Source organism: Mus caroli, unplaced genomic scaffold (assembly GCF_978045245.1).
Source record: "Mus caroli unplaced genomic scaffold, Mus_caroli_1 scaffold_6, whole genome shotgun sequence".
Taxonomy (NCBI): Eukaryota; Metazoa; Chordata; class Mammalia; order Rodentia; family Muridae; genus Mus; species Mus caroli.
Genome location: NW_028227261.1, coordinates 381,027 through 408,141, shown reverse-complemented (window position 1 = coordinate 408,141; position 27,115 = coordinate 381,027). Strand labels below are relative to the sequence as shown.

General features: G+C 46.8%; 3 protein-coding genes across 7 annotated transcripts; 1 reads left to right on the top strand and 2 right to left on the bottom strand.

Annotated features, from left to right (window-relative positions):
- Positions 1 to 636: 636 nt before the first annotated feature.
- Cptp (ceramide-1-phosphate transfer protein) lies at positions 637 to 4,997 on the bottom strand. The gene is made up of 3 exons (XM_021161491.3): positions 4,708 to 4,997; positions 2,498 to 2,722; positions 637 to 2,264 (listed from the first exon to the last, which is right to left on the bottom strand). The coding sequence occupies exons 2-3, from the start codon at positions 2,617 to 2,619 to the stop codon at positions 1,736 to 1,738; spliced, it is 651 nt and encodes a 216-aa protein (XP_021017150.1). The 5' UTR covers positions 2,620 to 2,722; positions 4,708 to 4,997; the 3' UTR covers positions 637 to 1,735.
- An 82-nt stretch (positions 4,998 to 5,079) lies between these two features.
- Ints11 (integrator complex subunit 11) lies at positions 5,080 to 24,121 on the top strand. 2 transcript variants are annotated; one of them, XM_021161631.3, is made up of 17 exons: positions 5,080 to 5,255; positions 7,623 to 7,720; positions 8,330 to 8,403; positions 10,497 to 10,725; positions 20,157 to 20,255; positions 20,336 to 20,370; positions 20,626 to 20,764; positions 21,183 to 21,247; positions 21,887 to 22,076; positions 22,205 to 22,288; positions 22,521 to 22,610; positions 22,694 to 22,856; positions 22,944 to 23,051; positions 23,137 to 23,198; positions 23,273 to 23,415; positions 23,485 to 23,614; positions 23,714 to 24,121. In XM_021161631.3, exons 1-17 carry the CDS (start codon positions 5,228 to 5,230, stop codon positions 23,777 to 23,779), a joined length of 1,803 nt encoding a protein of 600 aa, XP_021017290.1. In that variant the 5' UTR covers positions 5,080 to 5,227; the 3' UTR covers positions 23,780 to 24,121. The 2 variants fall into 2 exon arrangements, with proteins under 2 accessions (XP_021017290.1, XP_021017292.1); XM_021161633.1 differs by lacking the exon at positions 5,080 to 5,255 and adding an exon at positions 6,715 to 6,745.
- Pusl1 (pseudouridine synthase like 1) lies at positions 24,026 to 26,839 on the bottom strand. Of its 4 annotated transcripts, none has more exons than XM_021161634.3 (8): positions 26,701 to 26,839; positions 26,414 to 26,471; positions 26,108 to 26,295; positions 25,780 to 25,929; positions 25,529 to 25,699; positions 24,701 to 24,755; positions 24,468 to 24,630; positions 24,026 to 24,196 (listed from the first exon to the last, which is right to left on the bottom strand). In XM_021161634.3, exons 1-8 carry the CDS (start codon positions 26,775 to 26,777, stop codon positions 24,183 to 24,185), a joined length of 876 nt encoding a protein of 291 aa, XP_021017293.1. In that variant the 5' UTR covers positions 26,778 to 26,839; the 3' UTR covers positions 24,026 to 24,182. The 4 variants fall into 4 exon arrangements, with proteins under 4 accessions (XP_021017293.1, XP_029331844.1, XP_085694635.1 ...); XM_029475984.2 differs by having other exon boundaries at positions 24,110 to 24,196; positions 24,537 to 24,630; XM_085838509.1 differs by lacking the exon at positions 24,026 to 24,196 and having other exon boundaries at positions 24,245 to 24,630.
- Between the last annotated feature and the right edge of the window lie 276 nt (positions 26,840 to 27,115).

Below are 27,115 nucleotides of genomic sequence, written 5' to 3'. Positions count from 1 at the left end.
CAGGTGTTATGGAAATGACCTTTGCATTTCCCTGCTGCTTTGTGAGGATGTCCACAAAGCACGTTCACATAATTAATACACATGTATACATGGATCTGTGTGTGGCACACATATCAGCTATTGTATCCTTACTTTCTGGCCAGTCGCTCGAAGTTCTGTCTTGGCTAGTAGTATGTGACCTTTGGTATAAGCATGGCCAGACAATGTACAGCCCAAGCAGATGGGGTGTATACAATGGAGTACCAAGAAGAAACCACTCATAATGTACCCTCTAGGTTGTTGCCATGAAGAAAGCATCTCTAGTTTTCTTCCCACTTTGTCACACAGTGCCTGGGTTATCTTCAGACCTATTTTCCCACTTAGCCCTTTAAGATAGGTCGGTCATTCAGGTGTTTCTTTTCTCACCTGCAAAATGGAGGTAACACAGATCTCATAGTGTATGTATGATTAAGATACATCAAGGACAGATACATGGCAACTCCTTCAGTCCTGAACATGTTTCATGATTCACATTGCCCTTTGAGTCTTCAGGATTGGAGACACATGCCTTATCCCTAGGGTTAGCTCCCTCCCCACCTATATATTTCTATGTTCTTCCCCCACATAATTAGGCACCTGACACACCTGTGACCCATCCCAGAATGCTATACCCAATCATGTAGGTATAATTTATTTGTTGGAAATACTACATATATCACAGTTCTTAAGGAAAGAGATATGCCCCAAAGTTTGCATTTACACACACCAGCTATGCTGAGGACACTGTCCTAGGGTTTAACATTAAGACCAGTGGAAAAGCATACGGTCTTATACACTGGGCATCAGCCATGCTGGGTATAGCCATCTGTCAGACAAAGGGGCCTAGTTTCCTTCCACCAGTCATGTCCTAAGTCACCTGGGTACCAAGACAACAGGAGCAGCAGGGCTGGCTAGAGAGAGGTATGGTTTGGCCAGTTAGTATTGACATCTTAGAATTTGGGGGGTGCATGTGCTCTAAGAGGCCATCTTCAAAAGGCTGATGGAACTATACTACAGAAGCTGTGAAACAGGTTGTCCTGACCAGGGCAGGCTTTCCTAGAGAAGCCTCAGCTATTGATTTCATAGTTTCCATTTCCAAGGAGACAAGGGCCTGTTTGGTATGCAGAAAGACTATCAAGAAAGCAGGTAAAGGGCAGGAAAAGAGCCTTCAGTACTCATTCCACTGCCAGAGGAACTTCATCTTACCCAAAGACAGCTTGTGGAATATGAAGAGGCCCCAGGCACGTAGGCCCAGGACTGTTTGCCTGGCACCAGTGCCGTGTCTGAGGCTCAAGATGAGCTCAGGAGGATACATATTGGCTGGGCATGTTGGCTGTGGGGAAGACAGCTCCAGGGTCCTGTGTCCTTAGACCATTTCAGATTCTACACAAGAGGTAGAGCAACCTTGGGTTGTTGCAGATACATGACACCCCCAGCCCCCATCTTCTCCATTTGCCATCTGCACTTCCATCAAGACTGACTGAACATACACATAAACTGAAGTGGAGGGCAAAACTGGAGTACAATTGTCTCATCCCGGACTGAGAGGATGACCAGCACCCACCTTTCTTGGTTCAGCTGCCTAACACCTTTCCTATCACAGACTGTGGCTCTCAACAAGCTCAGCTTTCAGGGGTGATAGTAGTATCCAGAAAGCACTGCTGTGGAAGTAGTCCCAGGTTGCCTAAACCCAGTTCTGAGCAGGGTAAGTCCACTCCTAGGGCAGGTCTAGCAGGGAATGCTCAGCATAGAGCTTCTGGGAGATGTCATACACATGCTCAATGAAGGGCAGGGCCTCCCCCAGCATCTCCACTGCTTGCTCAGAGGACTCCATATTCATGGCCTCAAGGAAGACCTTGCGTGAGGGTAAGGCACAGAAGGCCACAGTGACAGCTTGACGTACTATCCAGGAGTGATAGTTAGCCAGCGTGGCATTGTAGGCCTCACTGCAGAGTGTGGAGGTACGAGCATCCTCAGAGCTGGTGCGCAGGCCATCCAGGAACAGCTGTAGCCAGTGCAGAGCACGATGTAGGCGCAGCACAGTCCGGCAGCCTGAGTGAGGGTGTCGGGGATGGGAACGGTGATCCATGTCCACCAACTTGTTGCTCACTTCGTAGGCTACCATGGACTGCAAGCTAGTGTAGTGTTCAGACTGTGGGCTGCTTCTCAGACGCTCCATTATCTGCAGTTTTGAGACCACATCCTTGGAAATGAATGAGAAGACAGCCCCCAGGCTGTTCAGAAACCTGTGAAAGGAAGTATAAATTTGAAGCTCTACTCATACTGGCAGCAATCCTGTAGTACAGGGAAGATACCTTGAGCCTGCTGGAGCACTTGTCTGTCTGGTGGCAAGGGCAGGAAAGACAGATGGAAACAGTCTGCTAGCTGGTCCCATCCTCCTATGCCATGTGGGATGCAGATGTCCCATGTGGACTCTGGCTGGCAAAGCTGCTACCTTGAGCAACCCCAATAAACGCACCTGACAAGTCCCTTCCAGCTGGCAATATAGTGGTCCAGCAGCACCTCTCCCTTGTCAGTGAGACACTGCTTGAAGCTGACCAGGACGACTTTAAGGTTGAAATCTTTCTCTGAGTCATCCATCTTCCAACACAAGCTGAAATAGTTTCACACAGAACGTGTAGTCATCATGGTGGATTAGCTCATTCTGTGGTTCATTTTCTCAGGAAGAGATTGGGAAGAAGATCTGAAAGAAATAGTGCAGTGCTAAAACTGTTTTCTGAGAATCATGGTGAAGTTCTATCCCTTTACCTGAGTACCTTCACCAGGAACCACAAGCTTTTCCACAAGCCAGTTTGACCCTGCTGTGCCCTTTAATCCTGTACCCACAGACCTTGCCATAGCTGCTCCTTGTCCTTCAGGCTAGTAATCTGTTCCTGACCTGAGACTCCACGGCTGCACTGATGGCATCTGCTGTTGCTTCTTACAGTTTCATTTTTTCCTCTTCCTTAGAGCATGTTTCGTGCATTAGGGAAATTTTCCTAAAAGGTAGGCATAGCCCTGGATCCTAGCCATACCTGGACCTCACTGTATTAGGCCAGCATTCTGATGGGAAGTTGCACTAAAACAAAAACAGGGACTTTAAATAAAATAAGTGGTCCTCACACAAGGAGAAGATGTGAGGCTTTCCCTTCCTTTATCTGGGGTGTATCCCCCCAAACTAAAGCAGAGGCTGTGGGTTGGCATCTGCTAGACAGACAGATGGATACTCCTGTTGTTGAAATGGTATGTATCCCCCAAAACCAGGGTAGCTGGACCAAAGGTCATACCACATACAAAGGATTGCTACAAGTTCTCCCACTAGCTCTAGAGAACATTCTGGAAGTGGTCTAGGATAAAGGCCTTAAGGTAAGGCTGGGCTCTATATTCTGTAAGCATTTTTTTTTTTTTTTTTTTTTTTTTGGTTTTTTCGAGACAGGGTTTCTCTGTGTAGCCCTGGCTGTCCTGGCACTCACTTTGTAGACCAGGCTGGCCTCGAACTCAGAAATCCGCCTGCCTCTGCCTCCCGAGTGCTGGGACTAAAGGCGTGTGCCACCACGCCCGGCTTCTGTAAGCATTTTTACAGTCACTCCACAAACTTAGTCTCCACACTTATTTGCTTATTTATTTATTTACAGTTATGGGGACTGAACCTAAGGACCTCTTGTATGCTGGACAGGTAATAACCTAGGCAGGCCTTTCACTTTCTTTTTTAATTTGGTTTTTCAAGACAAGATTTCTCTGTGTAACCCTGGCTGTCCTGGAGCTTACTCTGTAAATCAGGCTGGCCTTGAACTCAGATCAGCCTGCCTGGGATTAAAGTGCTGGGATTAAAGGTGTGTGCCACCATGTCAAACTAGGCCTTTTACTTTCAATCTTTCTGCTTCCTGAGTAGCTAGAACTACAAGTTTGTGCCACTAGGCTCCTTTTGTGTTCACATGTTGGATGGATCACTCTAAGCATCCAGTCCCTACCTTTCCTGCTATCTTAACAGCCTTGCCTTGATGTCCAGGACCAAGTCTGTGGGATGTGGCTGCATTACATTACCACCAATCCTGGAGATTCTTGTGGATTCCTGCCTTAACCTCTATACCATCAGGCCTTCAAAAACCCACCCCTATCCAGTGTGCAACACATCTGTGTGCAAGTTTTTTCTTTCCTTTACACAGTCCTAGGTCTCAAGTCCTTCAGCTCTGGGAATGTGGTCTGCATGTCTCCCCGGTCCATGTAAATGGTGACAGGGCCCCATGGGTTGGACTGTATGCCTGTCGCAAGTTCCAGACTTAGGAGATGAGCTCACCTTGTGTTTAGGTGTCAGGGACAGCCCTGCCTGGGCCTCAAAGTTGGCGACGCCCAGAATCTTGCGATACACCCTCGGCCTGTTTGCTGTCCCGTGGGTCAATAGTTTCTATGCCGCCCCACCCCCCAGTTCTTTTTTGGCCACCTAACAATCCTGCGGCCAGGCCTTCCCGCCCAGAGCCTGAGCCAAGTAGCCTCTTAGAACTGTCCGCGGTAAACCGGAAAGAACAGGAAGGGAGAGCAGCTCACCAGCTCCCGGAAGGTGATCAAGCTCCTTCTGAAGATCAAGCTAAACAGGATGGACAGCCGGCCAAAGGCCCACAAGCTGGCACCCAGTATACACTTAGGCGTAGCAGTGAGCCAGGGTGGTGCAGAGAAGTCTACAAATCTCACCTGAGACGGGTTCCGATGGTGGGGGAGTGGTGGTCTCTACTCCGGCGGAGGGCAAAGGGTGCAGCAGAGGCCAGCGATGGGGAGGGTTGATCAAAGCTACAATTAGGCTGCTGTGAGAGACGATTCTTTGCCAGTCCGCTCCGGTGGTCTACAGAGACGTGGCTCTGCTGCCTGGTTCACGTCAGGTAAGGGTCCCCATCCCCATGCTTTCCCTCAAGCTCGGAGCCTGCGGTTGAGCAGAAACCTTGAGCTGCAACCCAAAGTCCAGCCTCTGCCCCGCCCTCCGCTGCCACGCCATCCCCAATTGGTTGCTGGTCATCCAATTAGAACTCGATATATCCGCCTGCGTTTCCGGCGCGAGGACAGGAAGGGGGCGTCTTGGCGGTTGCGCCTGCGCGCAGCGTGTAGGAGTCGTGATGGCTGGGCGTCTGATCTAACCGCGCGCGAGGTCTGACTAAGGCTCTCCTGCGGGCGGTGCACGCGAGCTGTGGAACCGTGGTTCGAGACTACCTCCCTGACGATGCCGGAGATTAGGGTCACTCCCTTGGGTGAGTCCGAGTCCTAAGCATCTAATGCGGCGTCCGGAGAGTCGGGCGGGTCCCTTCATCTCCATAGCCGTTTATCATCTGTTCGTCCCAAGGGGCGGAAGCCGGAGTAGAAAATTTCAGAGCGAGTGCTTCCTTTTCTCTGTCTGGCACGGGGGGTCGAAGAGATTTGGGTTTGATTCCTGGTCCTAGAGCTCGATATGAGTTACGGAGGGCCAGCTTCTGTACCTGGGCTGCTTAAGATCGTTGTGAGGTGAAATGAGTCTTGGGGCAGGTGTCGCCTGTCAGTGGTGTTGAATCCAGCAGAGATCGTCCTGGCGACTTTCCGGTCTTGTATTTGGACGGTTGTTTCAAAACCCCTTCTTTCTCACTTCTGCTCACCATTCTTCTTCCCCCCGCCCCCCCAGCGCTTCTCATGTTCAGGTTGCTTGCTATCCTTCAGATCAGTAATCAGTCGTTGTGTCTGGTCTATCCCGAATTTTTAAAAGTGTATTTGTTCATCGTAGAAAACATAAATCTAGACCTCTAAGATCACCAATAGCATAGTATGGTTGTGAAAGAGAAAACAACCGTTTGAAATCTGGGGTTTCGCCGGGCGGTGGTGGCACACGCCTTTAATCCCAGCACTTGGGAGGCAGAGGCAGGCGGATTTCTGAGTTCGAGGCCAGCCTGGTCTACAAAGTGAGTTCCAGGACAGCCAGGGCTATACAGAGAAACCCTGTCTCGAAAAAACAAAACAAAATAAAAAACCCAAAAAACAAAAAACTGGGGTTTCAAGGGCCTTAGCAGAAGCAACTTCTCATACTGCTTTTTGGTTTTGGTTTTGGTTTTTGGTTTTTTTTGTTTTTTTTTTGTCTTGTTTGTTTGTTTTGTTTTTTGAGACAGGGTTTCTCTGTGTAGCCCTAGCTGTCCTGGAACTCACTCTGTAGACCAGGCTGGCCTCGAACTCATAAATCCACCTGCCTCTGCCTCCCGAGTGCTGGAATTAAAGGCGCGTGCCACCACCGCCCAGCCTGAAACATCTCATACTGACTAAATACTAATTAGCTTACACGATGAAGCATATTCATTGACCTGGCTCCCCAACGCCCCCTACCACCACTGGGAAAGTTTTGTTTTCTGCCACAGTTCTGAAATTTTTGGAACAGCTATTTAATCTCCATGTAATGTACTCAGTGACTCACTGCCTCATCCCCCTACCGTGTAATTTTGCTCTATTCAGGGATGTGTGGTCAAGGTAGTATTCCTTACTTTTTTGTCAGTTTTGTTTTCTCATCCTTTTCCCCTGGAATTGTAAATCTCTTTGGGAAGAACGTTTGCCAGTGCCCAAGAACTGGGCTTTGTAATTTAAAAATGTATACTTTGGCACCTTTCTTGGTAGTCATGTAATAATAGGTACCTGTGATGTCAGGTAACTCTTGTAAACTTGCAGCCATTCCCCTTCTATAAGTGCTTTAAGGGCAGCAAGGCCTGGCACAGCTTCAGGGCTAAAGGTACTATGGGGAAGGATGCTAAAAGCTTTCAGGGAACACACATCTAGAGGGGACAGCAGCAGGCCTGCAGAAAAATCTGAGCTTGACGACTCCTCAGCGTCATTGTGGATGGCTACGTAAGGAAAGCCATGGCTGGTCACCATGATATTTGTGATGCTGATAGTTGTTGATGCCTCCAGTTGGCAGTGGAAACCATAGGATCCAAGATGGCAGCAGGGCTGTTGGTTGTTTTCAGGTTGCTGTTGAGACTTGGACCACATCTCTCTCCTTATGGATCCAGATCCCAGGAGAGGTAACAGTTAGTTAAATGTGTCCTATGTGGTCAGTATCTTGGGCTGGGATGACTGCTTAGTCATCCGGAGCATCAGAGGAACTCCCATTGAGGCTGAGCTAGGGGTATGGGGCCTGTGCTGCCCACTGACCAAAGTTTTGCAGTCAGTCATGTTTATTTGTAGTTAGCCTAAGGCCATATGGCACCATTCAACACTAGAACTCAGGATCCAGGCCTCAGCCTCTTCAGGAAGACATTTCAGGGAAGAAAGCCTCACTGGTTTGCAGCCCCATAGAGGGTCAAGGGTAGATAATTTGAGTTAGGTTTGGGGAACAGCAGTGATGTTTACAGAGCACTGGCTTGTGTTTGTTCAGTGCTCTGCTAACAATTCGTTACACCTTTGAGATGTGCGGGAAAGCATGGTGAGGGAGGGCAGGAGCCCCTAGCACAGCACCTTGTCTCACTGTTGTGCATTTCCTTAACCTTCGTGTGAAGGTAGTAAGTGGTTCAGTGTCGGTCAGCCCGTGCAGTAGTGAGGGAAGGAAACTTGGGGGAAAGAGGGAGGAACCATGGCCTTATCTTTCACTTGTCCTTCTCTTTGAGTAGGGGCTGGCCAGGATGTAGGCCGAAGCTGCATCTTGGTCTCCATTTCGGGGAAGAATGTCATGTTGGACTGTGGGATGCACATGGGCTACAATGATGACGTGAGTACTGTGCATGAGCGGTCCAGAGCGCAGCAAGGGCCACAACTTACTTTCTAATCATGTTCTTTCTATCTAGCCATGTGAGTCCTGGGGCCTTAGGGGATAAATGGGGCAAGTGGGCAGCAGAAGCATGGACAGTTATACCCTTGCAGCATGGGGTGGGTGGCCCTGAACACAGAACTTAAAGATAGATAGGCCTCTTAAGGATTTTTTTTTTGGGGGGGCAGGGGGTCCAGACAGGGTTTCTCTGTGTAGCCCTGGCTGTCCTAGAACTTATTCTGTAGACCAGACTGGCCTTGAACTCAAAATCTGCCTACCTCTGCTTCCCAAGTTCTGGGATTAAAGGTGTGCACCACCAATGTCCAGCTCTCGTAAGGATTCTTGAGTTTGGTCATGATTGGACCCTTTCAGCTTAGGGACTTGCTCAGATCGTAGTTTGTGAGGTCAGTTAGTAACATGACCTTTCCATGAGGTGGCCTAGATGCCACCCACCAATGTAGGGGTCCTCTGATCCTTTGCTGGGGCCACTCCCTGGGGTACACCAGTCTTGCTTTCAGGAGACCCTGGGTAGCCTGAAGCAGTCCAACTTTTCTCTTGTCTTCTCATCAGAGGCGCTTTCCTGACTTTTCTTACATCACCCAGAGTGGCCGCCTGACTGACTTTCTGGACTGTGTAATCATCAGGTAGGTTTGTCATGTTTTTGGTGGTCCTTCCTTGTACCCATACCCTATTATGGATGCCAAAGGCCATGTGTGCTACCCAAGCTACATTGTGGGTCACTCTTAAGGATGGTCATTATCCACTCAGAGCCAGGAAGATGGCTATACCTATTGACTATGCTCTCAAGTCTCATGCTTAACAGGTACCCCAGGAAGTAGAGACCTGGCCAAGGTACCTAGTACCAAGATGTTCCAAGTGTGGGTCCCTCTCCAGCCTAGATGACTCCCTGAGACCCTTTCCCACTAGCACCTAGCAACTGTGACTGCACCCTCACCAGTTCTTCCCATTTTACTAGCTAAGTATGTCTGGGTCTCTCTGCTTGTACTTCCTCTTCTAACCAAGCCTCAGTTTTCCTATTCCTTTGCTGTCTCAAGAGTGCTAAGCCCTGCCGCTCACATTGGCCATTGCTGATACTTGAGTCAGTTCATGGTCTAGCCTCCAACTGCTACCACTACGGATTGGTAGAGCTGAGTGAGGGGAAACATTTTGTTTTTTCTTCAGCTCCCATTCTCTTTTTGTTGTTGTTGTTTTCTTGGTTGTTTGTTTTTTTCGAGACAGGGTTTCTCTGTGCTGGAACTCACTCTGTAGACCAGGCTGGTCTTGAACTCAGAAATTCACCTGCCTCTGCCTCCCAAGTGCTGGGATTAAAGGCATACGCCACCACACCCGGCTCGGCTCCCATTCTTATGTCCTATCCAGACAGGCTGCCCAAACCCTTCCATAGTCCCTGCTGACACCCACTCTGTCTGTAGCACTTCCCTTCAGCACCTCCCCTGCTGCTGTCATCTAGAGTGGTCCTGGGGGCCTGAAGCTTATCTGGATAAGCGCTGTACTAGTAGCTCAGGCTTTGGAATTTTGGTCCATTCTGGACATGGATCTCCCACTCCCTGCCTGCTGTGGTTTCACTGTTCCCATTCTTTCTGCTGAGGGTATTTTCCCATGCCTTGATTGAGCTGTCTCAGTTCTCTCTTGGCTCTACCAGAAAGACTTAATGACTACCTGGTATGGTGTGTTCCGTGGCCTGCCTTAGATTTCCTCACTGACTTGTCACTGTCTGATTCAGAGCTGACTCAGATGGTGTGTGATTGTATGTATTTGTAGGAGACCATAGACAACCTCAGGGCTATTCCTCTTTAGTCATCATTCCCTTTGTGGCTTATGGTTTGTTTGTTTGTTTGTTTGTTTGTTTTCCTCTAAGACAGGATTTCTTTATATAACCTTGTCTGTCCTGTCTTGGAACTCACTCTGTAGACCAGGCTGGTCTCCAACTCACAGAGATCTACCTTGCTTCTGCCTCCCAAGTGCTGGGATTAAAGGTCTGCTTCACTATGCCTAAGCTATTGAAGATTTTTAAAAAGATTTATTTATTTATTTTTATTTTATGTGTATGGGTGTTTTGCCTGCATGTATTTCTGTGCACCACTTGCATTCAGTGCCCCAGAGGCCAGAAGAGAGGGCATCAGATCTGTTTGGAGCAAGAGTAAAATGATTGTGAGGGGCCATGTGGGTACTGACAATTGAACCAAGGTCCTCTTGAAGAGCAGTCAGTGTTACAAACTTCTGAGCCATCTCTCTAGCCCTTTTTTTTTTTTTTAATTAATGTATGTGTGTTTGTGTGTGGGTATGTGCCCATGGAGGCCCAAGGCTTTGGATCCCCATAGATCATCATGTAGGTGATGGGAACTGAACTCGTGAACTGAAGCAGGACCCTCTACCCAAGAGAATGAGTGCTCTCTACCCCCTGTTTCCTTCTTCCTTTTTTGTAGATAGAGTCTCATGTAGTACTGGCTGGCTTAAACTCCTCATCCTTCTGTCTCTACCTCCCAGGTGTTTGAATTACATGTATGTGCCACCATTGTCTGTTCTAATTCAGGTTTAATTATTAATTGCATATTGTTAGGCATCTAGGCTGTTCATTTGGGAAGACTTTTGATTCTGTAGTACCTATGACAGTGACCCACATAGGCCTCGGTAAATGAGTGGACCCTGAGCACGGGGCTGAGTGGGGTGGCTGGAAGAGGGTGGTCCCAGGCTGACTAGTGTCACATTCCCCCAGCCACTTCCACCTGGACCATTGTGGGGCACTCCCCTACTTCAGTGAAATGGTGGGCTACGATGGACCCATCTATATGACCCATCCTACCCAGGCCATCTGCCCCATCCTGTTGGAAGACTACCGCAAGATTGCAGTGGACAAGAAGGGCGAGGCCAATTTCTTCACTTCTCAGATGATCAAAGACTGTATGAAGAAGGTGGTGGCTGTTCACCTGCACCAGACAGTTCAGGTCAGGATCCCTGCCCGACTCTACACGTAGTCTGGGAGTCCCTGGGAGTGTCTTGGTCTTAGGCACCTCATTTTACTCTCATGTCTAGCACTGTGGAGTCACAAAAAACAATAGTGTCCAGTCACATTTGGCATTTAACTTGGGAGAATATATGTGGTATGTCTGTATGCAATCAAGGCTGTTTTCCAACTGGCTCTGCCCAAGCAGTATTCCATAATCCAGGCCACCTTCTTCCCTCCCAAGGGAGAGATCTGAGGTATATGCAACTTGCTGGGTCTGTTATTTGGTAAGGAGGCAGAGACCAGACAACAGGATGGACCAGTCTGGGTGAGTACCTAGTACCAGGCTGTGATAATATATGGGTCAAGAGAGGAATGAAGGATTTTAAATAGCCAAGTGACTGGTTAAATTTAACAGAGTTCCCCAGAAATTGTCTGTTTCCCATTAGAGTCTTCGTTGTGCTTCATATGTTACCACCACCATCCACATCCATTTTGTTTGATTTTGAGACAGATTCCCAGTGTAACTCTGGCTGTCCTGGGACTCTCTCTGTAGACTAGCCTTGAACTCACATATCACATAGATCCACCTGCCTCTGCATCCCAAGTGCTGGGACTAAAGGTGTGCACTATCTGGCTAAGTTTTAAACTTTAAAAAAAGATTTATTTATGTATGTATTTTATATATATGGGTACTTTGCATGTACATCTACACACCAGCAGACAATTGTAACCTGCCCTGTGAGTGCTGGGAATTGAACTCAAGACCTTTGGAAGATTGAGCCCTCTCTCCAACCACAAAATTGTAATGGTGTGTCCTTTTTTTTTTTTTTTAATTTCAAACCTTTTTTACTTGATACTATTACTTTTATGGGGTTTTTGTTTGTTTGTTTGTTTTTTCTTTTCAAAACAGGGTTTCTCTGTATAGCTTTGGCTGTCCTGGAACTCACTTTGTAGACCAGGCTGGCTTCGAAATCAGAAATCTGCCTACCTCTGCCTCCCAAGTGCTGGGATTAAAGGCATGCACCACCACGCCTGGCCTACTTTTATGTTTTAAGTTGACCTTAACTATATTTATATGTACACATATGTGTGTGTATTTATTATTATTATTAGAGAATTTCATACATGTTTACAATGTGTTTGATTATACTTTTTCCCAAGCCCTCCTAAATACACCCCAATTCCAACTTTATGTTAAAACCCCCAGTGAGTTCAATTAGTATGTCCATGGAGTTGGAGCCATTAACTAGAACATGATAACTTACTAGTAGCCACACCTTCAAAGAAAAATTGACCCTCTTTCCCCCAGCAACTATAGATCCTCGGCTTACAGTGAGGCCTGTGAGCCTTTCCCTAACCCATGTTGGAATTTTGGTTGTCAAGTCCACATCCTGTGCAGTTTATCAGTGTTGCTGTGAGTTCATGAGTGCAGCAACCATGGCATCTCAGAAACACATTTCACGGTGTTCTTCCCCGTCCGTGGCTCTTATGCTCTTCCCTTCTTCAGTATTCTCTGAGCCTTGAGGAGGGAATGTGATACAGCTGTCTCATTTAAGCATGAGCATTCATAATCACTTACTCCTAGCCGACTCTCTTACTCAGCCCACATAGTACTTTTTTTTTTTTTTTTAATTGTTAGGCATGGTGGTATAGGCCATTAATCCTAGCACTTGGATGACTTGAGGCATTTACATAGATGGGGTCCTGTCTCAAAAAAAAATTACTTATGTGTATGTGTGTGGGCCTGAATGTATGTGTGTGTGTGTGTGTGTGTGTGTGTGTGTGTATGTGTGTGTGAGAGTGTGAGTGTGTGAAAGGCTGTTGAATCCTTTGGAAGTGGAGTTACAGACATTTTTGAGCTGCCACAGGGTGCTGGGAACTGAACCTGGATCCTTTGGAAGAGCAGTAAGTGCTCTTAACTGCTGAACCCTCTCTTCAGCCCACACATGCCTTTGTTTGCTTGTTTTTCCGGTACTGGGTTTCTCTGTGCGATAGCTCTGGGTGACCTGGAGCTAGCTTTGTAGACCAGGCTGGCCTCACACTCAGATCTGCCTGCCTCTGCCTCCTGCGTGCCGAGATTGAAGGCATGTGCCACCCTGCTCAGCCACACATAGTATTTTGAAATATGGGTCTTAGGAAGTATATGGCTTTATTTTGTTTGTTTTGAACTTAACTTGGTTAACTAAGATCACTGTGTATTTGTATATACTCTTGTATTATTTGTCTTGCCTTTTTTTTTCATTGTTCCTTAAAATTCCTTTCTTTTCCTTTCCTTAGTGACGACTATATACTCTTACAATTAAAATTACTTGGAACTTTTTTTTCCAGGACAACACAAAAATCTTAGAGCATCTTAAAATTTACAGCTTTCCTGGCTAATTATTTATTTTTGAGACAGGGTCTTATTTATGTAGCCTGGCTAGCATAGAACTTGCTATGTAGAGCAGGTTGGCTTTGACCTCATAATGATCTTCCTGCCTCCATCTCCCTTGTGCTGGGATTAAAGGCATAGACCACCATGCCTGGCTCTTTACTCTTTATTATTTCTCTGTGCATGTATGTTGCACATGTATGTATGTTGATTCTGTTTATGGGGAGAGGGAAGGAAGGTAGGGGAAGAGAGGGTGGGTTTGTGCATGTGTGTGTGTGTGTGTGCCCACGTGCACAAGTCATATTGGCTTTTTCAGACATGTTGTTGAGTTTAGTCTCAAATGTGTGATGTTGTTTCCTGCATTATAGTCTCATGGGCATTAGTACTGCAGGTGTCTGTCATGCCAGGTTGACTCTAATTCTAATCTGCCTACTGAAACACTGTGGTCTATGTTACCTTATTACCTAAAGATTCCTCTGACAGTCCTAGAGAAAGTGACCAAAGGTACATACATTGATTTTCTGATCTACTGCCAGGATGTTTTCCTGGGAGTCTGGTAAGGACAGAGATTTTACTGGGGTGCACAGACCAGGAACTGGTCCCAATCCCATCATTCTTTAGAGTTATCCCTTCCAGAAGCATATAGTCTAACCACTGCCCCAAGTCTTGACCTCCTGGTGATGCCTAGGTCCCTGTTGCTGACCTTATGAGAGCTAAGACGGTTTGGAAGTTAGCTATCTGCACGGTGCTAAGGATCAGGGAGTTTTACGTTTGGAAAGGCTGGCCAGCTGGGATTTTAGAAACTGGATTCTGTTCTTTCATGCATCTGGGGTTTCTTTTTTGAGTCTTGGGGGGGAAATATCTATATTCTGAAGAGTCCATTTTAAATGCGGAAAGTGAGGCCTGGTCAGGTATTGGGGGATACCTGTGTGTAGTGAGAATTCTGGAATTTTGGTTTCTTTAAAAAGCACAGAAGTAAAATGTTTTCATTTTAATCCCAGGGTGGGGATCTGGGGCTGCTCTGAACTGTCTGAAGCAGCTGACTATGATTTGCAGAGGCATGGTTTTGTCAGCTTGCAAGCTGCAGATAGTTTTTGTGATTGTGTGACATTTAGAATTCTGGGAACTTTTAGGTCCCCAAGAGGCAGTGTAATCTCAGAGACCGCCCACGATGAAATAAGGGGTAAAATGGTGATGCCCCTGGGGAAGAAGGTATTGATGTGTGTCATCAAAAACAATCCCTGGATCTACGCATGCCTTTAATCCCCAGCTCATTTAATGTGCTAACTAACATTTAATGGCAGTGAATAGAGTAATTCAATTTGTCCATTTCAGCCTTTTTGTGTAACATTAGAAGTAATTTGTAGGCAATTTCCTCAATCCATTATTTATCATTATGTGGATGGTATTTTATTGGCTAATTCTGACATAGATACTTTAGAGAAAATAAACTTAAAGAAACACAAAGAATTTTGCCACGTTGGGGGTCGGGGTTATAGACTGCTCCTGAAAAATTAGAGAGGAGATTCCATTTGGGTTATAAAATAAGTAAACAAAAATTCAATAATGAAAGATATAGATCAGAAGAAATCATATATAAACTCTTAATGATTTCCAAAAATGGTAGATGTTAATTGGCTGTGGCCTACCATTGGATTAACTACTCTAGACTACGTAATTCGTTTCAAACGTTACACGGAGATTTGTAGACCAAGATGGTTAACAGCTGAAGCAGAGAGAGTTAAATCTAGTAGAACAGAGATTATAAGGTGCATATGTGGATTATATTTTTGGTTATTTTGTCTTCAACTCGTCTTCTTCTGGGATCATTATCCATAGGAAAGATGGTATTATGGAATGGATTTTCTTAGTATATAGACAAAGTAAAAAAATTAAAGTGTTACATAGAAAAAAAAAGTTTCTGATTTAATCATAAATGGTAGAATAAGGCTACATCAGTTGTCAGGAATATACCTGGCAGAAATCGTAGTACCTTTTACTAATGTTGAGATTATGTCATTATGGGTGATCATTGAAGACTGGCAAAGAGCTCGTAGCAACTATTTGGGAAAAATTAATGGCAGATATTCTAAAAGAACCTTCAGTTTCTAGAAGGAACTAATTCAGTTCTCCCACATATTGTAAAAGGAATACCAATTCCTAAAGCACCTACATTCTATGCTGATCCAAATAAGTATGTAAGGAATGGCAGGCTATAAGTCAGACAAAATGAGCAAAGTAATTCAAAGCCCATATACTTTACTTAAAAATCAGAGCCGTGTGCAGTTCTTATGGTATTAGATTTTCTGATTCTTTTAATATAATTACTAACTCTCAGTATGCAGAAAGAGTTGTTCTGCATATAGAAACTGCTGAATTGATTCCAGATAATTCAGAACTAAGTTTGTTATTGGCAACAGACTATCAGAAATAGAAGCTACCCAGTATTTATTGCCCATATTTGGTCTCATACAGGCTCTCCAGGTCCATGGGCATAAGAAAATGAAGAAATGACCAGTTTTTAATAGGAAATGTGTTAGACGCCTCAAAATTTTATGAAAAATACCATGTTAACTATAATGGGACTTTCTCAGACCCACTGGCAATATAAATAATGACACAGAGCCTTATTGTTCTAAAGCTTAGGCTTAGTTGAGCAGTCTCCTGACTACTCTTTTCCTACAAATCCTGGCCTATGTCCCACCATGTGGCCAGGTGTACCTCTCTGCCCCACTCTGGTCCATCTGTCCACCTCCAAGTCTTCTGGCAAATCTGTGTTTCAGTGTTTCTCCCTGAGCCCCTCTGTCTCAAAGTTCTGCCTTCTACTTCCTGCCCAGCTATTGACTGTCAGCTCTTTATTAAAGCCAGTCAGATACAACTCTAGATTGCCTTATGCAGGTGAGGAAGGAACAATTATTTGCACAATATGAGACAGGCGATGGGCCATAGAAGTAACAATGTCTGATCCTTCTGGTATTTAGCTCTCTGCCAGTAAAGAATTAACAACTGAATATACAGAGGTGTACTTTCACACAATTTACCCCAACAGTTAACAGTAAAGTTTTTGTTGTTGTTGTTGTTTTTAAGCTTTGTTTGTTTGTTTGTTTGTTTGTTTTTATGTATATGAGTACACTGTAGCTGTACTGATAGTTGTGAACCATTATGTGGTTGCTGGGAATGAAGGTTGCTCTCTCCGGTTAGCCCTGCTCTCTCCATCCTAAAGATTTATTAATATATCTAAGCTGTCTCCTCGGAGACACCAGAAGAGGGCGTCAGATCTCATTACAGATGATTGTAAGCCACCATGTGGTTGCTGGGATTTGAACTCAGGACCTTCAGGAGAGCACTCAGTGCTCTTAACTGCTGAGCCATCTCTCCAGTCCCAGTAAAGGTTTAAAGAAAAAAAAAATTATCACCTAGAAACAAGTCAAAAAACTTATAAGAAAATGTCTTACTTGTTCTTTGAACAACAAAATTCCATTACCTACAGGAAGTTACTTTGGCACTTGGTACTTTGGTACCTAGGGGTACCAAAAGAAATGAAATCTGGCAGATGGATGTGTTTCATTTTGCATAATTGGAAAAACTAAAGTTTATACACCATACCATTGATCCGTATTCAGGGTTTCAGTGGGCAGCTGCTTTGAATCTGAAAAGGCTGCTTCTTTAATTACACATTTCCTAGAAGTAATGGCAATTATGGAGATACCAGTACAGTGCCTGCAACTATGTCATCAGTAAGATGAAACAATTCTTTGTGTGCCCATTACAAGTATATCACACAATCCTACAGGACAAGCACTTGTAGAACAATCTAATCACACCTTAAATGCTTATAAAACAAAAAAGAACAATAAAGTCCTTCAGGATAGACTAAATCGTGCTCCGGTAACCTTAAATATTCTGAATGTTACTGAGAAAGGAACAACAGCAGCTGAGAGACACTAGGCTATAAAAATAACTAGAAATAAATCATGCTGTATACTATAAGGATGTGTTGACAACAGAATGGAAGCTAATGAAAGTTTTGTGGTTGCTGGGATTTGAACTCAGGACCTTTGGAAGAGCAGTCAGTGCCCTTACCTGCTGAGCCATCTCGCCAGCCCCGTAATGACATTTGTAATTCTGGGAATTTCTCAGAAGTTCAAGGAGTTAAGTTCAGAGGCAGTGTTGGTGGTTAGTGGTCATTCAAGGGGGTTGGTTGTGGTTTGTTAGTAGTTGTGCTCAAAGACGAAACAAGAAGAAAGAACTTATATTCCTCCCCTTCTTTTCCCCCCTTTCCCTCTCTCTCTACTTCTCTCCCACTCTTCTCCTTCTTTCTCTATCTAATGATGGGGGTGAAATCAGGAAGATAAAGGGTAGGAAAAAGAAGAACCCACAAAGTTGCAAAGACTAGTTATACCCATGTGCTTTGCCTATAGAAGACTCCATGTTACAATGTGCAGGAATCTCACAGGCTCTGGGAGACATTCCTCTTACCAGTCTTTGTGTGGCAGACATTCCTGGAGAAATACAACACACAGGTCTGATTCAGTGTTCTGAGTTGCTCAGCATGATCAAAGAAAGAGGGCCACTCAAGAATGAATTTAGGACTTGCTAGCCTAAATTCAGGGAGAGCCAGCCTGTGGCCTAAATGTTCAAACCACCACACAAAAGCATATTTATTGATTGTTAAACAAAAGTCGTTTTTTTGAGTAAAACAAGGTCCTCATATCAAAGCTCTTGAAGGAAAACCTCACACCCTGCAACCCTAGTCCTTGTCACTGTTTGCAGGACCCAATAACGTGTGGTGTTCCTGGTGTGCCAGGATGGCCTTGCGACCAAAGTCATGCAAAGGCTGTAAAGCTCCTTCAGAAAAAAAGTCAGTGTTTTCCACGGAGATTTCTTCAAGGTCTGAGTACTTCTAGAAACTAACTGTTCATTCTAATGTTTACCCTAACTATGATAATTCTATTAAAATTCCTACTACATCTAACACACCCTAGAAAAGAGGCCACAATAAAACAACAATGCACAAATGTCCAATTTATTGATCCAATGAGAATTTTTTATTGTGGTTACTAACAGGGTATGGGTGAGGGGTTACTTGCAAGGAACAGGGAAAACTCAAAAATAGCAACATCACCAGAACACATGTGAAACTTCCTTGGAGATTTCTATCTGGCTTGGAGGCAGCTCCACCAATTTGGACCAGCAGGCCATTCTTCAGTGACAAGATCCTGGGCGAGATTATCAGGAAATCAGAAGATAAGGAGATAGGAAAGTTTGGGCTGTGGAGGTCTTCCATAAGCTGTTTTATGCCAACCAAACTTATCCAGAAGAATAGCATCTTATACTATTTCCAGGATAGAGTTAGCAGAAATTATCATACAAGTGCAGGAAGTCAGCAGGAAGCTAATCCAGTACTCTGACCAAAGAACACAAAAGCATTGTAGACTAAACACACTGCATCCTCTCTTCAAGGGGGAAAAACCAAGTTCCCAAGAACTTCTTTGAGGCCTCACATCCCAGCCTCAGACTGGGCCTTACCCAGTCTGTCCCTATGCAAGGACACAGAACTAGTCTCTTTTGTTTTTCTCATCAGGGCCTCTGATAAAGCCTTGAATCTGTCTGGCTCTCAACACTCCAGCCAGATCATTTCTTACCTCTGATTTCTTCCCACAATTTGGCTGGTTATAGAGTACCTAACCGGCAACTATTACCTTTTATACTGTCTGTGGGGACTCTCAGGACTTCCAGTGTATGCTCTTTCATTTACCTCCTATTTACCCACAAGGCTCTGGGCCTCCCTATCCTTCTTGGGGCAGATGTTTCAATTTGGAGGCAATTTCTCAATTCCAAAAAACATGCCTACAACATGGCCCCTTCCTTTGCTTCCTGTGGACTTGTCTTCCTTGAAGCTCTTCCATGGTCACTTATCATGAGAGGCACAATTCCAGAATGATAGTTATCTTATCCATAGCATTTGGAATACTGTCTGCTCCTTTTATTTAGGCTGCTTTCCCTTTAGAGTTTGAGATCTTTAATTCTTCCTGCCTATGTTCCTGGGGCTCTGAGTGGCTTAACATTAGATCTTTTCACTATAGGCCTTCCATTTTGTTATAGTTCATACTGGATCTTTTTTTTTTTTTTTCTCTTGAGGTAGCACAGCCCAGGTTGACCTCAAACACTCTGGTCCTGCTTCAACATTCCAAGAATTCAAGAACTGAGATAATAGTTAAATGTTGACATGTGCAGTGCTTCAGCATTTTATTTTATTTATTTTTATTTTTTTAAGATTTATTTATTATGTGTAAGTACACTGTAGCTGTCTTCAGACACTCCAGAAGAGGGCGCCAGATCTCGTTACAGATGGTTGTGAGCCACCATGTGGTTGCTGGGATTTGAACTCTGGACCTTTGGAAGAGCAGTCGGGTGCTCTTACCCACTGAGCCATCTCACCAGCCCTGCTTCAGCATTTTAATCCTGCATTCCTTCTCTTGACTTAATTCACTATGGTCAATTCTACTCATTTTTTTTTCTTTCTTTCTTTTTTGAGATAGGACTTTACCATGTACCTCAGGCTGGCCTTGAACTCATAGTGATCCCCCTGCCTAGCTTCCAGAGTACTGGGATTACAGGCTTGTACAACCATACCCAGCTTCATCTATTGAATTCTTTTTTTTGTTTTGTTTTTTTGAGATAGGGTTTCTCTGTGTAGCCCTGGCTGTCACTGGCACTCACTTTGTAGACCAGGCTGGCCTTGAACTCAGAAATCCGCCTGCCTCTGCCTCCCAAGTGCTGGGATTAAAGGCGTGCACCACCACCATCTATTGAATTCTTAAATTGGGTTCCTGTAGCTCCTAGTTCTAAAATTTCTTTTTTTGTAGTGTGTGGGGTTTATCTGTACTCTTCTAGATCCTTAGATCCTTAACCCGGTTTTGTTTTTACTATGCTGACAACCCTTAAGCCCTAGACTTCTTCTGAGAAACAGGAATTGGCTGGACAGGGTTAAGGTAATCACCTACTTCCTGCTGCCTTCCTGCCCTGCAGGCCTAAGAGCATTCTTTCTTCTGCAGGTGGATGATGAGCTGGAAATCAAGGCATACTATGCAGGCCATGTGCTGGGGGCAGCCATGTTCCAGATTAAAGTGGGCTCGGAGTCTGTGGTCTACACGGTCAGTGGAAATATTTGGTTTGAGTGAATTGCTAGGGGTAGAAAGACAACTTCCTTATTGGAATTTTTTTTTTTTGCCAGGGTGATTATAACATGACCCCAGACCGGCATTTGGGGTAAGTAGGGCTGTATCTCGCTCTGTGGAGGCTTCCTGGGACTTGGTAGCTCTGAGAGGCATCATGGTGGTCACCTAAGTATTCCCATGCAGTGTGGAAGTACTTTTGGAAGTCTGGGCTACAGGCTCATCGTCCCTGTAGTCTCCTCCTAGTATGCTCCCATGATGTTTGACAGGCCATATAGAGGAGCTTATGCTGGGGGCTAATTCTGTAGTCATGAGTCACCCATCATCCCCATTCCTACCTCTGTTCTAGGGCTGCATGGATTGACAAGTGTCGCCCCAACTTGCTCATCACAGAATCCACATATGCTACAACCATCCGAGATTCCAAACGCTGCAGAGAGCGAGATTTCCTAAAGAAAGTTCATGAAACTGTGGAGCGTGGAGGAAAGGTATTGACTGTAGGCAGGCTTTGGGTGTGTGTCCACTTTGGCTACATTCTATAGGCCTCCTAGCGGGCTTTGCTGTTGTACCTTTGGTCAGGGTCCCCGGGTGTGTGTGTGTGTGTGTGTGGGGGGGGGGGGTTATTGTTTGTTTGGCACTAAGAAGATAGATTCCAGAGAATCTTCCATTCCCTCATTCTTGCATCCGATGAAGGGCTGATCGTGAGACTCCCACAGTTCCTGCTGTCTCTACATGTAGCTGGGGTACATCCAAATCTGTGGTTCCCAGATGTCTGGTTATTCCTCTGCACTAAGTCATCATTTAACTTATTACCTAGAGTGCAATGAGTATCTTGCTATCTGATGTGATCAGGGAACAGTAGTGTGGCCAGTAGCTCCTACCTGAACCAGCTTCACCTACTCCCAGGTGCTGATCCCTGTGTTTGCGCTGGGCCGAGCACAAGAACTCTGCATCCTGCTGGAGACGTTCTGGTAGGTGCAAACAGGAAAATTCCACTGGTAGGCAGAAAAGGATGGAACAGCCTCCATGTAGGAGAGTAAGTCTCTCATACTACCAGGCACAATAGAACTGTTAAGAAGTACTCTATAGCCGGGCATGGTGGCGCATGCCTTTAATCCTAGCACTCGGGAGGCAGAGGCAGGCGGATTTCTGAGTTCAAGGCCAGCCTGGTCTACAAAGTGAGTTCCAGGATAGCCAGGGCTATACAGAGAAACCCTGTCTGTAAAAAAACAAAAACAAAACAAAGAAATACTCTATGTCTAGGATACAGTACCACTGGCCCTGCTGTCTTGGATGGAGCTATGCATCTGTTGGGACATCTCACTTGAGCCATCGTCTGTTGGCTGTATTGACCAACATATGGTTCATGTGGCTCACCACATGAATACTGAGCCTCCTCACATACCCCTATCACTCCCATGTTTCATGGGTCACACGCTAAAAGGTCTGGCCTGGTGGTCATCAGGGTAGAGACAACACAGGGTTCAGTTCAAGGTACATTGGGCTCAGCCTTGGCCATAGCTACTAAGCTGTGCAGTAGAGGACACATAGGGTACATGTTGCAAGCTAACTCTGGCCTCCACATACTGACTGGGTTGGTGGACACACAGGGAGCGCATGAACCTGAAGGTGCCCATATACTTCTCTACGGGCCTGACAGAGAAAGCCAACCACTACTACAAGCTCTTCATCACCTGGACCAACCAGAAGATCCGGAAGACATTTGTCCAGAGGAACATGTTTGAGTTTAAGCACATCAAAGCCTTTGACCGGACATTTGCTGACAACCCAGGTCCCATGGTAAGACCCTGGCAATCAGCTTCTCCACATCTCCCAGTGGGGCTCTGGGAAAGACTGCTGATCAAAGGTCTGGTGCTTATTATAGCCCTAGGTAAGGTCTACTCTTCTGACCCTTGTCAACCCTGCAGGTTGTGTTTGCCACACCTGGGATGCTGCATGCTGGCCAATCCCTGCAAATCTTCCGAAAATGGGCAGGAAATGAGAAGAACATGGTGAGGGTTTGGGACCAGTTCCCAGGGTGGCTAGGGGGCTCCTTATAGCTTTAGGGAACCTGGAGTACAGAAGAACTGGCCCTTGAACTTTGTATCCTGACCCTATGATGCCGCCAGCAGCCCAGACTGAGCAACTGCCACAGTGGTTGGTTCCCTGAGAATTCACTCCAGGGGTTGTTCCAGGAGGCAGTGTCTATCATGCTAAACAGTTGAACCTCACCTCTGCTTGCAGGTCATCATGCCTGGTTATTGTGTGCAAGGCACTGTGGGCCACAAGATCCTTAGTGGGCAACGTAAACTGGAAATGGAAGGGCGCCAGATGGTGAGTGCCTCCCTGTCCTGGGTTCAGCAGGCCTTTCAGGCTCTTGCTGCTGCTAACTCTGCCTACATCTTGTGATGCCACAGCTGGAGGTAAAGATGCAAGTGGAATACATGTCATTCAGTGCCCATGCTGATGCCAAGGGCATCATGCAACTGGTAGGACAAGCAGAGCCGGAGAGTGTGCTGTTGGTGCATGGCGAAGCCAAGAAGATGGAGTTCCTGAGGCAGAAGATTGAGCAGGAATTCCGTAGGCAGCTGGTGGGCAGGGAAGTCCGGTGGGGCGGTGCAGACACAGCTGGTGGCTGAGACTGAGGCTCTGTACTGCTTTCCTCAGGGGTCAGCTGCTACATGCCAGCCAATGGTGAGACAGTGACGCTGCCCACAAGCCCTAGCATCCCTGTGGGCATCTCCCTGGGATTGCTGAAGCGGGAGATGGTGCAGGGTATGAAGGGCAAACTCTGGGGCATGGGCCGAGGGAGGCAGGTAACTGGTGGCTTGTGTTGATTGCATTATTCTGTTCCTCACAGGACTGTTGCCTGAAGCCAAAAAACCTAGGCTTTTACATGGCACCCTAATTATGAAAGACAGTGTAAGTGTACAAACAGTGGTAGGGTGGGTATTGTGTTCATTACTTTCTGTGACCTGTTTGCCTTTGCCCCACAGAATTTCCGGCTGGTATCCTCAGAGCAAGCCCTCAAGGAGTTGGGCCTGGCAGAGCACCAACTGCGCTTTACCTGCCGTGTGCACCTGCAGGACACACGCAAAGAACAAGAAACAGCTTTACGTGTGTACAGCCATCTCAAGAGGTGCGTCCTGGCCTTTTCCTACCCTCAACAAGCAGGGTGAGGCAGGGGTCTAACTATGCCTCTCCTTAGCACCCTCAAGGACCACTGTGTACAGCATCTCCCCGATGGCTCTGTGACTGTGGAGTCCATTCTAATCCAGGCTGCCGCCCATTCAGAGGACCCTGGTACCAAGGTGCTATTGGTCTCCTGGACTTATCAGGTAAGGAGTACAGGCATCACTATTATTCCTGGAGACCTCACTTCCTTGGTATTGTGTTGTGTTGTTTGTAGTGTTTAACTGTGGTTCCCTTTCTTACAGGATGAAGAGCTGGGAAGCTTTCTCACAACATTGCTCAAAAATGGCCTTCCCCAGGCTCCCAGCTGACACGTATCCACCAGTAATCCACTGCTCTTGTCTCTTGCTGTTCTCCCAGCAGGAGGACCAGGGCTTCGGCTGAGAGGCAGGTGCCCTGAGTAAATGGAGACCATGACTGGATCACAGACCCTGTCCTAGGGATAAGATCAGAATCATAGGCTGGCTAAAGTAATAAACTAGCCATTTTGTTCTCTGTGTCTTTTATTCCTACTCTCTGCCCCAAGAAAACAGGGTTCCTGGGAAAACAGAGAGCCTGGGGAAGTGGTAGCTGCTGGAAGGTAGGCAGGACTGTCAGAGCCCTACATAGCTGTAGATTAATCTCTGCCGAGCACAATAAATGTTGGACAATTATTGTGGCTTCATCTCCACTGTGTACCGTCATCTGGTTTCCACACTGTGGACACCATAGGGTTCAGGATGTAGGACCTATGGATAGACTCTAGGTCAAAATAGAACTCTTACAGAGACCCCACTTATCCCTAAAATCTGACCCAGTGGACCACTTACTCCATGCACCCTGAGGAATCACTGATTCGATCCCTAACTGAAGTCCTCCCTCCCACTGTCATTGGCTTCCCCGCAAGGTGCTTGGATACTCATCTAGTACAATGTGGGGTTTGACTGGATCCAAAAGTCCCCTCCCTTGAGTGAGGACCCAGCTTTGGGAAAGACTCTTTCCAATCCCATCCCCTCTTACCAAAGTTGTTATATAGCACTGACTTCAAGAACAGGCCACGGGCTGGAGCAACTCGAGCCTGATACTTGCCCAAGGGATCTTGACTCTCCAAAATCACTTTCACTTGTGTGGGTGCCAGGATCCCTAGCCCCACAGCCACCAACACAGCTGTCATCCTCCGCACCTGCAGCAGAGAGCTCATTGTCACAGGTGTGTCTACCTGAGCCCATCCTGTAAGGGTTAAGGCAGCCTACCTGTCTATAAAGGAAAGACTGGCTTTCAAACTCCAAGGTCCAGAACTGCAGCCTCCTAGGAACACAGACAGCTTTGAGGTCCAAGCTACAGGGCAGCTTCAGCCAACCTAGCTCACCATGTGGCTTCAGACAAGACAACGATTTATATGCTGGTTTAAAGGCTTATCCATCCAGGGTGGGTTCTTGCCTAGTTGACCACCAGTTCCAGAGGGTGAGCGAGTTTTGCATGACTTACTGGACTCTACATATACCATAAAAGGAAACAATTATATAACAGAGCATTGGTTAGTTTGTGCACAGGAAATATCGATTGCTTTGAGCCTTCATGTTTTGGGGCTACAGTATTTGTGCTGAAGCAAGATATAGCCAGCCCACCTATCAAGATGGAACCTAGGCCATGTGCTCTTGTGCCTGGTCACACCAAAGCCACTTTACCCCTTGGAGCTGGTTCCAGATGTTATGTTCTCAAGGTGAGCGGCTGATTCCTGGTGTTTGAAGCAGAGAACTTAACATAGTCTGTCAAAGTGGAATGGAACTATTAGCTCCAGTGGAATCTTTTCAGAGACTGCCAGAACTTACCTGCTATAAAGAGCTATGGATCTGGCAGGGCCCTCAGAAAGGCAACATTTTCCACCCTGTGCTCCCCAGCTGGCAGAGACCCCACCCAACAGGAAGAAGACACAAGTTTCTGGCTCACCTTCTTACACCCTCTAGGCCCAATGGATGTGCTATATACTATTTAGCATCATCTCATTTTTATTGAGGTATTATGAGTAATTTACCCTGGTGGCCTCTAGTCCTGGCATAGTGAAAGGCTAGTCTTCTCACCTGCTCCCCTGGGGGAGGACAAATGGGCTGGCTGGACCAGGTGACACTGAGACTCTTTGAAGTGTGCGTACAGTATTTGTGACTGGGCTGCCAGCAGACTGGAAGGCACTAAAGTCATGTGTCCCGAGGAGGTGCTGGGCAGCCTCCTGCATGGCTGCCGTATCCAGGTACCTGCAGAGCCAAACGAGCATTGAGGAAGGCCCAGCCAGATGGATGGTGAGCTATTTTCTTCCCATTCTTAGCTCACTCACTCTGTCTGCAGAGCCCAGCATACATTTTGTTCAAACACAGGCAGTTGATTAGGCCAGGAGCAGCCTGTGGCCAGACGATATAGGTAGGTCCTGGAGGTGGCTGCGTGTCGAGCGTGGAAGTCGTTGGGCACTCGGAAGGCCTTCAGTACACTGTGGCAAGTAGATCTGGCTCATCCCAGGAATGAGTATGCCCAACTGTCCACATAGCACTATGGAAATCTCAGCCTCCCACTGGCACTATGGAAATCTCAGCCTCCCACCACAGTGGGGTGCAATGGTAAAAGACAAAAACAAAAAACCCAGAACCATACAAAAACCCCGGGCTCACCGAATGGCCGGGTGCTTCAGGTGGGTGTTGAGGGCCTTGGTCACGACCTCCGGGGAGAAAGGCGACTGACCTGGGCGGCGCTGGATGTCCAGGTGCGCCGCGTTGCTCAGGGCATGCACTCCGGCATCAGTGCGGCTAGAGATGGTGAACCTGACCGGGTCGACAGAGTTCAGCCGCTTGGCAGCCTCCTGCGGGAACCGTACAGGCGGGCTGCCACACCAATGGCCAAAGCCCGTGGAATAGAAGAAGGAGTGTGGGTAGGGGTTGGAGCTGCCACTGCTTCTTCCTCCCCAAACCGGTCCTTACCTCCAGGAAGTTCAGCACCCCAACAGCGCGTGGATTACCCCTCAAGGCCGCAACTCCACTGCGGAGAGAAACAGGAAGGAATTATCTGTAGTGTCTGTGGAAGCTGTCCCGCCAGGGATCTCGGCCCCCAGGCGCGTTCGTTCGGTGCAGGCCAGTGTTCCTAGGCTCCTAAAATTCCGCATCCCGAGACCGAACGCCCAGGCTGCCGATCATACCCCTCCTGGTCACCTCGCGGATTTCCCGCGAGGCTGAGTGGAGAAAGCGGGGGTAACAGCGGGAAAACGTACTTGAAGTCAGTGCCCAAGTACTGGAAGAACACAAGGTAGCGCGCACGCACAGAGCCCACCGCCCCGCAGGAGCCCATATTTGAGCGGCTGGCGGGCGGGGCGGTTGCACGTGGCCGGCGGTCGACCCTGCCCAGCTGTGACGGCGCCTGCGCACTTACTCGGTCCACCCCGCCTGAATGGAGAAACGGAGGCGGAACCAAGCTTAGGGAGCGGATGCGAAGTGCTGTCCTCTAGACCCGACTATATTTACTGTCCTCAGGCCTCACAGGGGCGAGATGATGGGTTGCTTCCGCACAAGTGACCTTAATTCGTTCACTCCTGATCTCCCCGCCGCCGTCCCGGAATGTGTCCGTCTGCAGCATTCCAGCCGAGTGTTCCCAAATGTAGTTTTTGTAAACTCTCTGAGGTTCACCAC

What these genes read in the sequence shown, in the direction of transcription:
- Cptp (XM_021161491.3), bottom strand. Translation starts at nt 2,619, where the DNA reads ATGGATGACTCAGAGAAAGATTTCAACCTTAAAGTCGTCCTGGTCAGC. An exon ending in AGCTGGAAGGGACTTGTCAG is followed by an intron (nt 2,265 to 2,497) that starts GTGCGTTTATTG and finishes TTCCTTTCACAG; the next exon opens with GTTTCTGAACAGCCTGGGGG.
- Ints11 (XM_021161631.3), top strand. Translation starts at nt 5,228, where the DNA reads ATGCCGGAGATTAGGGTCACTCCCTTGG. An exon ending in ACATGGGCTACAATGATGAC is followed by an intron (nt 7,721 to 8,329) that starts GTGAGTACTGTG and finishes TCTTCTCATCAG; the next exon opens with AGGCGCTTTCCTGACTTTTC. An exon ending in CTGACAACCCAGGTCCCATG is followed by an intron (nt 22,077 to 22,204) that starts GTAAGACCCTGG and finishes TCAACCCTGCAG; the next exon opens with GTTGTGTTTGCCACACCTGG.
- Pusl1 (XM_085838509.1), bottom strand. Translation starts at nt 26,777, where the DNA reads ATGGGCTCCTGCGGGGCGGTGGGCTCTGTGCGTGCGCGCTACCTTGTG. An exon ending in GGGTGCTGAACTTCCTGGAG is followed by an intron (nt 26,296 to 26,413) that starts GTAAGGACCGGT and finishes CGGTTCCCGCAG; the next exon opens with GAGGCTGCCAAGCGGCTGAA. An exon ending in TGCTGGGCTCTGCAGACAGA is followed by an intron (nt 25,700 to 25,779) that starts GTGAGTGAGCTA and finishes TTGGCTCTGCAG; the next exon opens with GTACCTGGATACGGCAGCCA.